The 14,461-nt window shown below is 49.7% G+C and overlaps 2 protein-coding genes across 2 annotated transcripts; one reads left to right on the top strand and one right to left on the bottom strand.

Moving 5' to 3' along the window:
• Positions 1–1,141: 1,141 nt before the first annotated feature.
• On the bottom strand, positions 1,142–5,273 carry H6S33_012592 (uncharacterized protein; the record flags this gene model as incomplete). The annotated part of the gene is made up of 3 exons (XM_044843960.1): positions 1,142–1,510; positions 1,604–4,811; positions 4,879–5,273. 3 exons carry the CDS (start codon positions 5,271–5,273, stop codon positions 1,142–1,144), a joined length of 3,972 nt encoding a protein of 1,323 aa, XP_044695241.1.
• Positions 5,274–10,403: 5,130 nt separating this feature from the next.
• H6S33_012591 (uncharacterized protein) lies at positions 10,404–11,294 on the top strand (the record flags this gene model as incomplete). The annotated part of the gene is made up of 1 exon (XM_044843958.1): positions 10,404–11,294. One exon carries the CDS (start codon positions 10,404–10,406, stop codon positions 11,292–11,294), a length of 891 nt encoding a protein of 296 aa, XP_044695240.1.
• Between the last annotated feature and the right edge of the window lie 3,167 nt (positions 11,295–14,461).

Genomic DNA, 14,461 nt, shown 5'->3' with positions numbered 1-14,461 from the left:
GATAAAACGAGACCACGTCAAGTTCAATATGCAAGATCTCGAGATCATTCTGCAAAAGTCTCGGGACTTTGTTTTTAAGCAAAAGATATGTTTATTTCATTCATTTCAACCATAAGTTTGAATTGATAACCCTAACCCGCTTTAAGATTCTCACTATTAAGACATCTATGTCTGTGATTGCAAAGTCCCGAGACTTCGGCAAGACCGACCCTTATGTATTGGCAATTACAAAACATGAACCCTAATATTACAAGACGAGACAAGACTATGCTCTAAAATCCCGTCTCGTCTTGCATTGTGCCCATCACTATCTTCGATGAGCAAAGACCACACTCACACTCTCGTGGCACCAACTTTAGGGCACATATAAGTAGGCAGAGTCTTTTCGAAACAAATCCGCCGCCCTTTCCAGTGAAGTTCTTTGTTGCCCTTTTTCTCCCCCGAGACTCGTGCCGTCCCTGAGAACAGCCCTATGGATATATATCTGCTCCCGGAAAGGTATTTGCCAAAATGATATCATCTGGTGATATATAGGTGTCTAGGGCGCTTTCACGTGCAGTTTTAAGAGCCGATCTTGGCGTACGAGTGACACTCCATGACCCTATCATAATCCCCGACACCAACAATGTAACCAAGCAAGGGGAGAGAAGATTTTCCAGAGCACCATGATGATATTACTGCATAACACTATAACTATAATCCACATGCACATACAATCCACGACTTCATCAATAGTACTAATTAGCTACCAATAGATCACATACATAACTAGCGTCTCCCGCGCGCTCACGTTAACTCACTTCACTACCATACTCTAGATCTCATATAAAAACAGACCGAACAATAAAAGAAAGAAGAAAAATACCGACATTTCAAGATGCAATCAACACCGCGCCCGTAAGAATGACAGAAAACAAAGTTATTATACAAAATCAATTTCCTATATAGAGATAGAGTAAGGTAGGAGGGGGGAGGAAAAGAAAGAGATTTAAAAAAGCCGTAAAAATAATCAACATAGAGTACCCAGGATAGAGAGCGAAAAAAAAGAAACTCGTATCCAAGCATGCATAAACCCACCACCCATTAAAAAGCGTCATCAGCCTCACCCGCACACGCACACGCACCCGCACCACACAACCCACTACTCATTCTTCCCCAAACTCTGCATATTCACCAACTCAAAATACTTCCCCTTCTTCCCCAACAACTCGCTATGCGTCCCCGCCTCCACGATGCGCCCCGCATCAAACACATAGATGATATCCGCCTTCTGGATCGTGCTGAGCCTATGGGCGACCGCAATCGTCGTGCGCCCCTTCGCGGCCGCGTCGAGTGCCGCTTGCACAACCTTCTCGCTCTCCGAGTCGAGCGCGCTGGTGGCTTCGTCGAGGAGGAGGATCTTGGGGTTTCGGATGAGTGCGCGGGCGATTGCAATACGTTGCTTCTGGCCGCCGGAGAGGAGGGCGCCTTTGGACCCGCACATGGTCGAGAAACCTTCTGGCAGTGACATCTGTTTGCTATTAGCTTTCTGTTTATCAGGGAAAGGAAGGAGGGGGGGGGTGGGGGGGTAGAAGAAGGGAGAAAGGAAGTGGGAGAGACTTACAATAAAATCATAAATATTCGCCGCCTTACACGCCGCCACCACCTCCTCATCGGGAATCACCTCCCTCGCGCCACCCAACAAAATATTCTCTCTAATCGTCCCCTGGTACAGCGTCGGCTCCTGACTGACCAGCGCAATGTGCTTTCTGTAATCATTGATCTTGAGTGACGAGATTTCCCTACCGTCGACGAACACGCCGCCAGCCAGCGGGTTGTAGAAGCGCTCGATGAGGGAGATAGTGGTACTCTTACCGCAGCCCGAGGGTCCGACAAGGGCGACGTATTGGCCTGGCTTCACGGTGAGGTCCAGACCGCGCAGAACGGGCTGCTCAGGGCGTGTGGGGTAGCGGAAGTGCACGTCGCGGAACTCGACGGCGCCGTCCATGGACTCACAGGGGGCACCGTCCTCGCTCCAGCTATCAATCTCGGGAACGCGGTCGAACAGGGCTTTGAGCTCTGAGGCGGCGGCACGGGCTTTGCCCATATCTGGGGCGAAGGAGAAGATTGTGCCTGCAGACTGGGCGCCAAAGACGATGGCCGCAAAAACGAGGAAGAACTTCTGCATATCGTACTCGCGTGTCTTGATGAGCGTACCGCCGTACCAGAAGCCGAGCGCGATGCAGAGGAACATGAGTGACTGGGAGGCGGCGTAGAGGGACGATGAGGATATGATAGAGACGAAAGACTTCTTGGCCTGCGCTTTGAGCTGGGCGTGGTAGATGTCCCAAACGTCTTGTTCACGGGTCAGGGAAGCGACGGTGCGGATTGCGGCAGTGGCCTCGCAGGCGAAGGACGCAGATGATTCATAGGCCTTCTTGGAGCGCTGTTGGAATCGCAAGAGCATCCAGAAGCGCAGGAAACCGCACGAGAGCAGGATTGGGATCGTGGCGGTGCAGACGAGAGCGAGCTTCCAGCCCACGGCGCACGAGACGGAGATGGCGGCGATGAGGGTTGTGGAGACGATAAGGAGCGTACCGAGCGTGACACCAGAGATACCGCTAAGGTGCGTGGTCTCGGTAGAGAGGAAGGACGTCAGGGCACCGGTGCTGTTCTCCTCGCGGTCAAAGTAGCCAATCTCCTGGCGCAGGATGGTGCGGAAGGCGCGGTCACGGACACGGCGGACGAGACGCTCAGAGCAGAGGGCAAAAGCCACACCCTGGCAGAGATAGGCAAGCAGCTGGACGAGCGCGAGCATGAGATACATGAGCGACCAGAAGTTTGCATCTTTCCTCAGCTGGCCATAGCCTGACGGCGGCTGCGAGAGGGCCACAATGGATTTCGAGAAGAAGACAGCCTGCGTAGGATACCCACCACCGGCAATGACGGAGAAGAAGAGGCCGACAGCCATGTAGAACTTCTCGGTCTTGTTGAAGCCGGCGGTCAGCTTGATCAGCGTCCACAGTGAGTACTGCGGTGTCTTCTCGGCGGCGCGGTTTGCGAGCGCCACAGAGCTCTTCGACTTTGCGGTTCCCGTGCGGCCAAGCTTGGTGCCGAGCTCGAGGTCCTCCAGGTCCACGGGCGCGCCGCCCTTGGTGCTTGCATGCGTGAGCGTCAGCTTCAGCTTCTCGTCGTCGTCGATGTCCTCCTCGTCGTCGCTGCCACCAACGGCCAGAGCGGCGCTATCATTGGCTGCGGAGATGCGCTGCGCCTCAACAAGGTTGTAGTAGGCGGCCTTGCGCTCGAGCAGGGCGTCGTGGGTGCCGGCTTCCACAATCTCGCCGTTCATCATGACGATGATGTTGTCGGCGGTCTTGATGGTCGAGAGTCTGTGAGCGATAACAATGGTAGTTCGTCCCTTCGAGGCCGCGTCGAGTGCGGCCTGCACAACGCCCTCAGAGCGGGTGTCGAGCGCCGAGGTGGCCTCGTCGAGCAACAGGATCTTGGGGTCGGAGACAATTGCACGGGCAATGGCGATACGCTGCTTCTGACCGCCGGACATGAGGAACCCGCGCTCACCAACATTCGTCTCGTATCCTTCGGGGAGAGTGCGGATGAAGCCGTCGGCGTTGGACATAATGCAGGCCTTCACAACCAGGTCACGCTTCTCCTCCTCAGAGGCGTTCTCGTGCTTTGTACCGATGAGCCCATGGCAGACATTCCCATAGATAGTAGTTCCAAATAGCACCGGCTCCTGCGAGACAAGCGAGATGTTCTCCCTCAGCCATCGGAGATTCAGCGTCGAGATGTCGTGCCCGTCGAGCAGCACCTGCCCGCCCACGGGATCGTAGAAGCGCTCCACAAGGCCAATGATCGTTGACTTCCCAGACCCGGACGCACCCACCAGCGCCGTCACCTTGCCCGCGGGAATCACTACATTCATATTCTTGATGACCTCGACCTCCGGGCGACTTGGGTAGATGTGCTTAATATTCCTCAGCTCAATCGTGCCCTGCACCTCAGGCAGCTTCGTGCCCTCATCCGACGCCGGGTCTAAAGGCGACACACGGTCAATCGTCGAGAAGATCTTGGCCGCCGCCGCAACAGCCGTGCCAAACGCCTGGATATTCGGCGCCACATTTCCGAGCGAGAACGCACCAATGAGGACAGCCAACAGCACCGTCAAGATCGCCGACAAGTTCGTATCGCCCGTAACCAGGAAGCGACTACCCTGCCAGAACGCAAGCCCGTAGTTGAGATACACAATGCACATCATGAACCCCAGCATCACTGCCAACGACATCTTCATCTTCATCCCCCACTTCTCGGCCACGCGCAAGTGCTCGTCATACATCTTCGCCAACTTCTCCTGCGTGCTAAATGCCGTCGTATTCCTAATGGACGAGATGACCTCCTCCACGACGGTTCCACCCTCCGCATACGACGCCAGCGACTGCTTATTATACTTGACCATGAACGTTGAGCCAACACCCATGATGAGCGTGATCGCGACCACCGTCGAGCACAAGATCAGCGTGAGCTTCCAGCTCTTGACGAAGCCGATGATGAACGCCGTGAAGAAGGTTGCGAGGGCGGTGAGCGTGAGGCCAATCTTCTCCGAGATGCCCTCCTGGATGAGGTTGGTGTCGGCCGTGATGCGGGTCGTGATCTCGCCTGCGCCGAGCTTATCGAAGAAGGCGACGTTCTGGCGGAGGATGGCGGCAAGGTATTGTTCGCGGATCTTCTGCCCCATGTGTTCGCCGCAGTAGATGAAGGCCACGGTCTCGAAGTAGACCATCACAAACTCGCCGATGGCCATGTACACGAAATAACTATATCATCCATCAGCAAACCACATCCACCAATTCCAGATCACAATAACAAAATATATATACTCACACAGTAAACCGATTCACCTCACTCTGCATATGCTCCGGCGTAATCGTTCCCAGCGCAAACTTCTGAAACACTCCCGCAAGCTCACCAAACACCACCGTCATGAGCGGCATGACCGCGCCGGCAATAATACTCGCCAGACACGCACACGCAATCAATATCTTATCATTCGTCGTGGCATAGCGGAACAGCGTAAAGTATGTCAGCTTGACATCGGGAATATCCAGCTGGCGCCGCACGATCGCCGCTTCCTCGGGGGTGAGGTGGGCCAACGGGTCTTCCCCCGAGTCGGAGGTAGTCGAGGAGGGGATCTTGACTGTCGTGTCGGCGGCGGGGGCGGCGGGCACGGGGGTGGTGGGTGCCGATATGGGCTCTTTTTCGGAGAGGGAGGAAGCCATTGTGGCTGGCCTTTTAGAGGGGGGAGGGAGGCTATAGCGAGCCCGGTTTATTTGGGGAGTGTGATTTTATTGTTTTTATGTTCTACTAGGTGGGTATTTCACTCCTTTTATGTATGTACTGTAGAGCTCTTCTCCTGTGCTATAATATAGACGGTTAGCGATATATTCCAAATCCATCATGGGCAAGCTCAAGCTTTTGTCTGCACGATCTCGGCCCGCAACCGACGCTGGATCGGGCAAGGAGCTGACGGGTGGGGCGAGGCATTGGGAGGTTGGAGCAAGTGGGGTGGATGGGATGGTCTGCTGGGTACAGTAAGGTAGGGCTTGAGGGCTTGAGGGCTTGGTTGGGTTGGGTTGGGTGTTGTGGTAGTATCTAGATAGTAGATAGTAGGTAGGGCTTGTGGGTTTCAACTGACCTTATCTGTCTCTGAATTCCTGTCGGGGCAGGCAACCGCAATAAGTAGGCCGACCAGAGATATCTGAGAGGGAAGAGAAGAACAAGACTGTAAAAAAACAGTACAGCTTCTGATGGTGAGAATGAATGGACTGGACTGAATTGTACAGAACAGAACAGCACTGCACTAATCGACTGACGAATAAATAAAAAAAAAGGGGACAGAGGCAGTTTATTAAGTATTGAATCTCCAAACTTGCTTGACATGGGGCCTAATGTGGCTTTTCTATATAGTCACCAACTTAATCTTAACTTTCCTCATGAAATCTCGGAACGACGAAGTTCCGACGGTTGTGGTGGTTGTGATCATGGTAATACAAGGAAAAACGCCTCCACCATCCTCCACCCTCCCCCACCCAACCCTCACATCTTCTTTGCCCCCCTAGAAGAAAGTAGAGATACAAGCAACTGGAACTACCTAATCGGGACAGCCTGACTGGCTACGGGCCGCACTTTGACTTTCGTACACCAGTGCCGTTACTCCTAGCTTGTGAGTGTGCCTACACACAGTCCATCATCCACTTAGAGTCTTACGCACACACTCACACAACGGGTATGTAGGTACGATATCTAGCAAGGTACCTCTTCTGGAAACTACATGTGTAGCTGTATCTATCATAGGCAGGGCACCTGCTCCTAACCAGCTCTAAATCTAATCAACTGAAACACCTCCAGCTCCCCAGAACGCGTGGTGGTAATGGTAAACTTTCCCGAAAGAGGCTAAGCCTTCGCTAAAGTGAGACCCTTCAAACGAAATCCCAGTGCCGCTCAGGAGAATCACAAAGACCGGGAAATCGTCGTTCCGAGAAGCAGAGATCCAAACCCAAATCGCATAATGTCTTGAACTCTTGACTCCTCTTCAACAACAAACCAAACATCACCCTTTCATTTTGCTGCGCTGCTGCTACGGCAATATGTGCCAAGGATGAATCAATTCAGTACTCGGGTACAGGAGAAAGAACCAGAAAATGCAATAGGGTTATTTGTATGGCAGCATTTTTTTGGTTCTTATTCCTGTACCCGAGTACAAAAAAAAAACATCCTGATGGTTTTCTTTTTTACTTTACATGTTGAGTAATTTCAACCTGAAATGCAAATAGTACAGAGCACATATTTAATCAATATCCCCGTATTCCCATTGCATAAAAAATTGGGCGAACCAAACCAGTCCCAATTTAAAACCAGGGTCCAAATTTCGCAAGATTTCATCCATCCTCGGCCCCGCGCGCATAAAGTATGTACTCATCATAAACACGGAGTTCCGGCAACTGCGACCCCTGGCCCAATAGAAAATAAGCTTTAGTTAAATGTGCGCTTGTTTACCAAATCGTGAGTCTAAAGCAGAGTACTGATTTTTGGACAGAATTTTTGTCAACCGTTGATCAATGGCATGATAGAGAGATCTCGGGCGAGAAACAAGGCACATATATTTTATCATGGCCAGAGGTCTTGGTCTGATCTAAGCAGAGTTTTGCCCCCTGGTCATAGGGTAGAGGTGCCCCTGGGGGGGGGGGTAAATAAGTAGAGTCATATCGAGACTAAGAATTGTAATCGTCCGTTTTTTCTGCTTTGAGAAATGCTCTAGATCTCTCTACGTTAAAATAACCAATAATATTGAAATAACCAATAAGATCTTCCTCGTTAGCTGTATCTGCACATGACTTCTGCGGGGCGAGTATTAATATGACGTGATGTCACATATATGCCAATCAAAAGTGCAGAACTGTCGTTTCTCCAAAACGGTTAGAGGACCGTTACACGAACAACTATTGTCTGTCGCACCGATACTGCGCACCTCCACACGAGGCAACGAAGCAACATTGGAGGAGTCAAAGAAAAATTCAGGCTTCCCCGATGACTCCGGGAGGTGATTCGCTTCGTTTTCTCCATGTTGAATACTGGCGGGCGTACCGCGTCGCTTTCTCCCTTCCTTTTGTCTAGTCAGGTGATGATATCGATAAAGCTGCGGGTCATGGACCATCACTCGTGTGGTTGCATGACTCAGAGGTTGCTAGCAGCTTAGGCGGTGATGATACACAAAGAGTTCCGGTAGTCATGGTACGAAGATTAAAGGGAAAATAGGCCGCGTAATATCTATCCTATCAGCATATGGGTTAATAGGGGAATTTCAACAACTCATAACTATGTTTTGTCATCGAAGATCACTCGTATTGCAGCCTTCCGGTGCTTGTCTTGTATGCGTGGACAACTTTCTTTTTGGTTGGGTACATACTTTATCTTTTGTGAATTTATGATATAGATAGGGTGGTCGGACGCAGTTTCTGATTGAGTGCCTTATTTTCTGTTGATCTCGACCGTGACTCAGTGGTGGTGGGTGGTACTTTGATATTAAAAATATGTACTCTCAGGATTTCTACCAACCTTGAGCATTTGGATCTCACCCGGCGATGCGCATTAGTGCCGGAGAAATCATGGCCCGGGAGGAAAAAGGCTTAGATTAGTCTACGCGTGTGCATCCCGTTCGCTAGCCAAGAAATCCCCAATATCAACCTTCAAGACTCGAGGAACCACCATGAGAAACACAGTCCATAGATTCACGAAAGCAATAGCTGGAACGATATTTAACACCTAGAAGAACGTTTGCAGGCGTGTTACTTCCATGGATTCAGACAGATAGATCTTTTTCAAAAGTCTATACCCCCACTCACGTGATCACCCCCACCCCAAATACGTTTGGAACTATTACTCACTCTAGTAACAGGAAGCGGAGAAGGGGATGTTTGATAATTTAGGGAGGTGGATGGTGAAGAGATGGATCGGCTTGAGCTCCTTGTGAGATGGGCGTCAGTGGTTGATTACTGGCATGGCATGAGACAGAGGTATCTGTTATTTAAGTTTATTAGCATGTTTTAAACAGAAGCCACCTACACCCGGCCCGTCACCACTACGGCAGTATGACTAGAAATGATATTACCCTGTACCACTTTGCAGCTTGGCTGGACAGGTCCCTCCTTTCAAAGTTTAGATTTGCGGGTCGGTGACGATAGAGTGTCGATGCCGGATACCCAAAATCGTTCGGGTTCTTCTAACAGGCGCTCGATCCACGTATACGCACAGTCTTCCCAGCACTGAATTTGAGGACTCCTATTCCTCCGAACCAAACCGACCACAGTAGCTCCAAGCATAGGCTTATCGTCCGGCCCCCACTGGCATAGTTAGCAGATAATCTAAATTTTCGACCTTCAATATCGAGCAACGCAACCACAGACGCAAGCACAAATACAAACACCAACACTTCATTATTCGACGTATTTCAGGCTCATATCTATCCATTTATTTCACCAGCTCCCGGCATCCGATCACGTGCACACAATCTGTACGACTGCTCTTACCTGACAATCCCTTTTCCGTGTTCTCCCGACGGCACAGGAAACATTGGTGTCCGGGGCCAGGTTTTCTTTGGTCCAAATACTAATATCAGGCTTGCTTAAGATGGGGGCGTGGATTTAACAATAGATTTAAGGATGGATTTAAGGATGGGTTTAGCGGGATGGTCATAACCCGAGTTTGTAGTGCTGTATTCTCGTCGGTCCATCCTCCTCATACTGCTCTTCCATCTCATGTGTACTACTCAAAGGGCGCATTTCATAATATCTTTTGCATTCTTCCACCTAATCTTTGGGCTTAGATATCCTCATAAGGAAACCGCTACAAAACTAACATTGCAACGGAAACGGGAGTAAGGTTTTGCACAAGTTTACGGAGAGGGAATTTAGAATCTTTCGAGAATGCTAGCCAAAATATTTAATAGAAAACAGTTCCCACTTGAATTCATGCTGTTAGAAGTTCTTCTCTCTACACTGACATCTCCCCCTTCCAGGACCCGGCTTAAGTTTTTGAGTACTCTTAAAGCTGTTTCCACTTAGCTACATAGTCTATAGTCATTTTTCCTTATGTGGATAGGAGAACCAAAGAGCGCGCCGGTCAAAAGTGTCACCTCTAGAAACTTCGACAATTATATTTGATCCCCGAGATGAGTATCCCAAGACGTTTGGAATCGCTTTTACCTCGTTCTGAATCTATTAACCTGGACTTGCTGACTACCAAGACCTCTCTATCTCCTCTTGGGATGATTCTCGTCAGCTCTTACTCATCAACTAGTACGCATCACGTGGAAATGCTAACTAGATGATACAACACAAACACCAACCGGTCTTGGAGGAAACCCATTTCAGATCCGTCTATCGCTAACAAAACTAATTCAGCTAGTTGGTGTAAGCTTATATAATTTTAAGTTCTATAGAAGAACAGATTTCACGTCGGATTTAGGGTAGACAGATTACCGGTGAGAGAGAACCCCGAGTACTACGTACAGAGGTATCGCATACCCTGTACTGCATGCTGCCGAGACGGAGAAGAAGATTGAGCGGAAACTAATTTTGTGCGGAGTCGGAAGTATTTAATGGGCAATTAAAGTAAGGCGTTTGTAGCGATCGAACCGAACCAGTCTCCACGCGATTCTGTTTATTTTCCGACAACAGGTGTGACTATTGTCAGTAGCTTCAGCTTCCCGCGAGATACTTATATAAACGTCACCAACAACAACCCGTCTCAGCTCGGCATAACCGACCTGTCCTCTACATATATTGAGGTCCACAACCAGTAGAACCGACAGATACCAAATCCCCCCATCTCCAAATCAATCAATTTTCACAATGATCAACCTCCTTGAGCTTCCCAATGAGCTTCTTTTCGAGATTGCCAGATATCTCGAACATCCCGAAGAAGTCTACACCCTCATTCTCACCTGCCCCGAATTCTATCGACTTCTCGCAGATGTTCTCTTCGACTTTGCTGTCTATGCTCCTAGCACTGACATGCACGCAATCCGTGTTCTCTACACCTACGCATCAGGGGGTCACGCCGACCTCGTCAACAAACTCATCACCAAGCGTGCCAGCGTCAAACCATCCTCCAGTGATGACTCTCCACAATGCCACCTCAAGCTCTGCTCCCGAGTGCTGCAGTACGCAATAGCAAAGGACAACAAGCCCGCAGTGGAGCAGCTACTCAAATGTGGCGTCGAGCTGGACTCCCCCAACCATGGCTTCTTGGCCCTGCACACAGCCGTGATCTGGATAAAGGATGACATGCTGCAATTCCTCGTCTCCAAGGGCGCCGATGTGCACAAGAAGGACCCACAGTCCCGTGACGCCCTCTCGATTGCTTCACAGCTTGGCCACGCGTCTACGATCCGCATGCTGCTGGATCTGGGGGCCACTATGGGGGTTGGGCAGTCAGGGCGTACGGCGGTGCATGAGGCGGCGAGGCGCGGGTATACAGAGATACTGGAGATGCTTCTGGAAAATCCTCATGGAAAGGCTGCTCTAGACGCTCAAGATAATAGGGGGAGGACTGCCCTGGGTATCTCGGCGCGTATGGGGGATTCGGAGTCGGTCAAGGTGTTGCTCGATCACGGGGCTGATCCGGATATTCATGACTCTATTGGGAGGAGTCCAAGGTTGATCGCGTGTCATCCTGACAGGGCGGCGATTGCACGTCTTATGGCGGGGATTTCTTTCCAATGCAGGACGAGCACTGCTTAGAGGATGACCGCGGCCTGTGACAAAATTATTCTACTGTATTATGTCTCCTGGGACTGAATTATTATTGCTTAGATTGGTGGGATGGATAGTATAGCTATCACCACATGGGATTTAATTTAGCTACGTTTTTCTTTTTTTTCCTGTTTATTTATAAAAGTTAGAGGGTGGATAAAAGGATACTCAAGGAATGAGGAAATGGAATTGAATCATAAAGGATCACTCAACGTTTGTCAGGATATCTCAGTATGACTATGTCTAAAACGACAATGCAGAAATAGTCTCGCGAATAAATGACGTCTATTTGCTAGAATCAAAGAGCTTAATCCTGTATATATTATATACACATGGGACCTTCGCCATTGAATGCAAACCGCCTGTTTCCTTTTTTTTCTTTTTTTTTGTGAATCTTTTTTCTAGGTCCAAGAACGACCACGCGCGAGAATCTATCCAAAGAATGAGAATATATACATAATCTACTATACTATAAAAGAATACAGTCTAAAAAAGTTTTGCTAAACCCTAATCCTACATCCGGCCCTGACCATGGGGGAGAGGGAGACCAATAATTGGCCAAATGTGCGAGAAGCTAAGATAATCAGGCTGCGGTTACGGGCCAGAGATCTGATCGATACCACATTTAACCTACGGGTAATAAGCTCCAGAAAAAAATGTCAATAAATTTAAACACAAAAAGTCTTGCCGAAGAGTGTCCTCCGTTGACGAGGCGTCTACCACTAGACCACGCTCGCCCACACAATTGTCAGTGACCCGGAAGTAATACTTAATAGGTGAGGATAAGAGGAGCTAGGGAACCCTAACCCTCTTATCATGACCCTCTTGTTTCATCATAAAGGAACTCAGTAACGCCAGACAAGCCCCTACATGTACTAGTAGTCTCCTAGCTATCATTTAGAATACAGGCCAGTGGTCGTTTCTGTTCTCGCGGAGATAAGGGAAAGTTCTGCGAATGGAGTACATATATCGCTGGCGTGTGCATACTTACAACTATTTTCTTTCATGAATTATCACTCGCATTGGATCTTGCTGGGAAAATAGATCCAACTTACAAGTTCCTCACAAACCGGCATGGTGGTGCCTTTTTACCAAAACGTAGATACAGGTGACGCTATGCTCTTAATCCCGACTTAAGCGCTCCTCCACTCGTTGAAGGAGTAAGATAATTGGACTAGATGCGTCGTTTCTTGCCCGTTGTTGTAGCCTAGCGGCCTACTACACCATGTAGCTACCCGTGATCCTTATCTGTGAACGCTGTACTGAAACATTGCCCAGACGCCTCCTCCACCCGAACAGAATCCTTGGAGAGCGGCCTCCAATTATGACCTGTAGAATGCGTCTATTGGCGCTCTGAGAACCTTAATTGACCTGACGAAAGTCACTGATAATAGGGAGAAGGCCTAGGGCTAAGTAGGGTTCGATCGAAAGGCTTCCGGCCCACCCGTACTTTTATATAAAACGACGCAAAGCCTGCCATGCTCTTCCTACATCGCATCTCTACCACTTGACGGGGTGCTGCTGCAGACGTGTTACTTGCTTTGACCCCCCCCCCCCCCCCGGGGCATGGTATTGGGTAGCAGGAGTGGGGGGCGGTGTTGCAGGCTCCTACTCTTGCGGCGGTAGCGATGGACAGGAAATTAATCGCGGTCTAATCGCGGTAGCGTTTAGTACACCTGGCTACCAACAAGTAGAGTGGGTTAAACAAAGAGGGGGAAACGGGGATAGGGTTTGGAACGATTTTGAGTCTGAGAGCTTCAATTAATATCGATATCTAAATTATAAAGCTAATGCAGCCTGTCTTATAGGAATCCGGGTAGGATGTCATTCCTCTTGACAGCGGGTCTCCCGCTGACCTTATTGCCTTGAACGACACATATCCAACACTCGAGATTAATATCTAACATTCGAGATTAAAGTGTTACTTCTGGCTAGGGTGTATGTATGGTATGGTGTAGCGACGCCTGAGGTTGCCTATCGAGTGATAGTTTGTGAATACCCCGCTGGGGGAGGTAGCGGGACGGAGTGAGTTGAGCAGTGAGAAATTCGCCTGGCCAGATAGAAGCTGGCAAATAATGAAAGTCCGAACTACCAGCCATAGCTGATAACTGGGCCAAACCACATAACTCCTCTCTCCTCCATTTATCTACATATATCTAGCCCCAAGCATGCAAGTCAGTGATTGAGGTTTCAGTGGGATTAAAATCGAAGGATGCGCCCGAGCAGTCTTTTTTGATGGTGTTTGTGATATCGATTCGGTGCGTGATTCCACGAAGTCTCCAACGGCCATGGTCCGTGCCGTGCATAGTTGGCTATCATTACTTCAGGCTAGGGGTCCGGATGTATCTTGGCACCAGCTCGCTCAAAGGTTGAGGAACAATGGCGAGTGGCGTAGTGGTGTACTACGAAGCTCGTCGACACCGCGTGGTACCAGAAGGTTCTGGGCTCGAATTCAGGGGTGTGAGTAGTCTCTAGAGGTGCTTACCGGCGATGATGAACAGTACTTTTTATTCTTGTTGTGTATTTCTAAGCTAGCCTGTCTCCCAACCAGCTTCGATCGATCCATCCTGTCACACTCTCTACAGAAACATCTCTACCCAGGAATCAACCCAGTAAAGTGGGCCCTTTACAAACAGAAGCCTTATCCCCCGCACACACCACGTCTATCATATGATTAAAAAAACCACGTCCATCATAGATTATCACTCGCTCATTCATCCCACCCTATACTCTATCCGGCTGGCGAAGCTTTACCCCCCGCGAAGGGCTGTTCCTGGGGGGATTACCGGGACTCACACCCTACCCACAACGTCGCTCCCTCCCTAGGGTTACTCCCACCCCATCTAGCTAGTCTAAACCCTATTTCCACACTACCACAAATCCAAACTTCCAACTCCTAGCGCAACCCAAACCCCACAACCCCCACCACCGCTACTTCACAACCCATCACTCGCACACCTCCTCCTCCTCCTTCAGCTCACCCATCACCTCACCACCCCAGTCCCCAATTAACCTTCAGCCCCCAACCTCTATTACTATACCTGGGAATATAACACCCTACAAGCACACGCCAACACCTACACCGACGTACATGTATTCAGCCTGATAACCCAGCCAGACCAGGCAAAAAACCTAAAACCACATCCTTATTATGA

This window comes from Morchella sextelata (assembly GCF_020137385.1).
Source record: "Morchella sextelata strain SCLS chromosome Unknown scls_8, whole genome shotgun sequence".
Lineage (NCBI taxonomy): Eukaryota > Fungi > Ascomycota > Pezizomycetes > Pezizales > Morchellaceae > Morchella > Morchella sextelata.
This window is presented reverse-complemented; position numbering and strand designations above follow the sequence as displayed.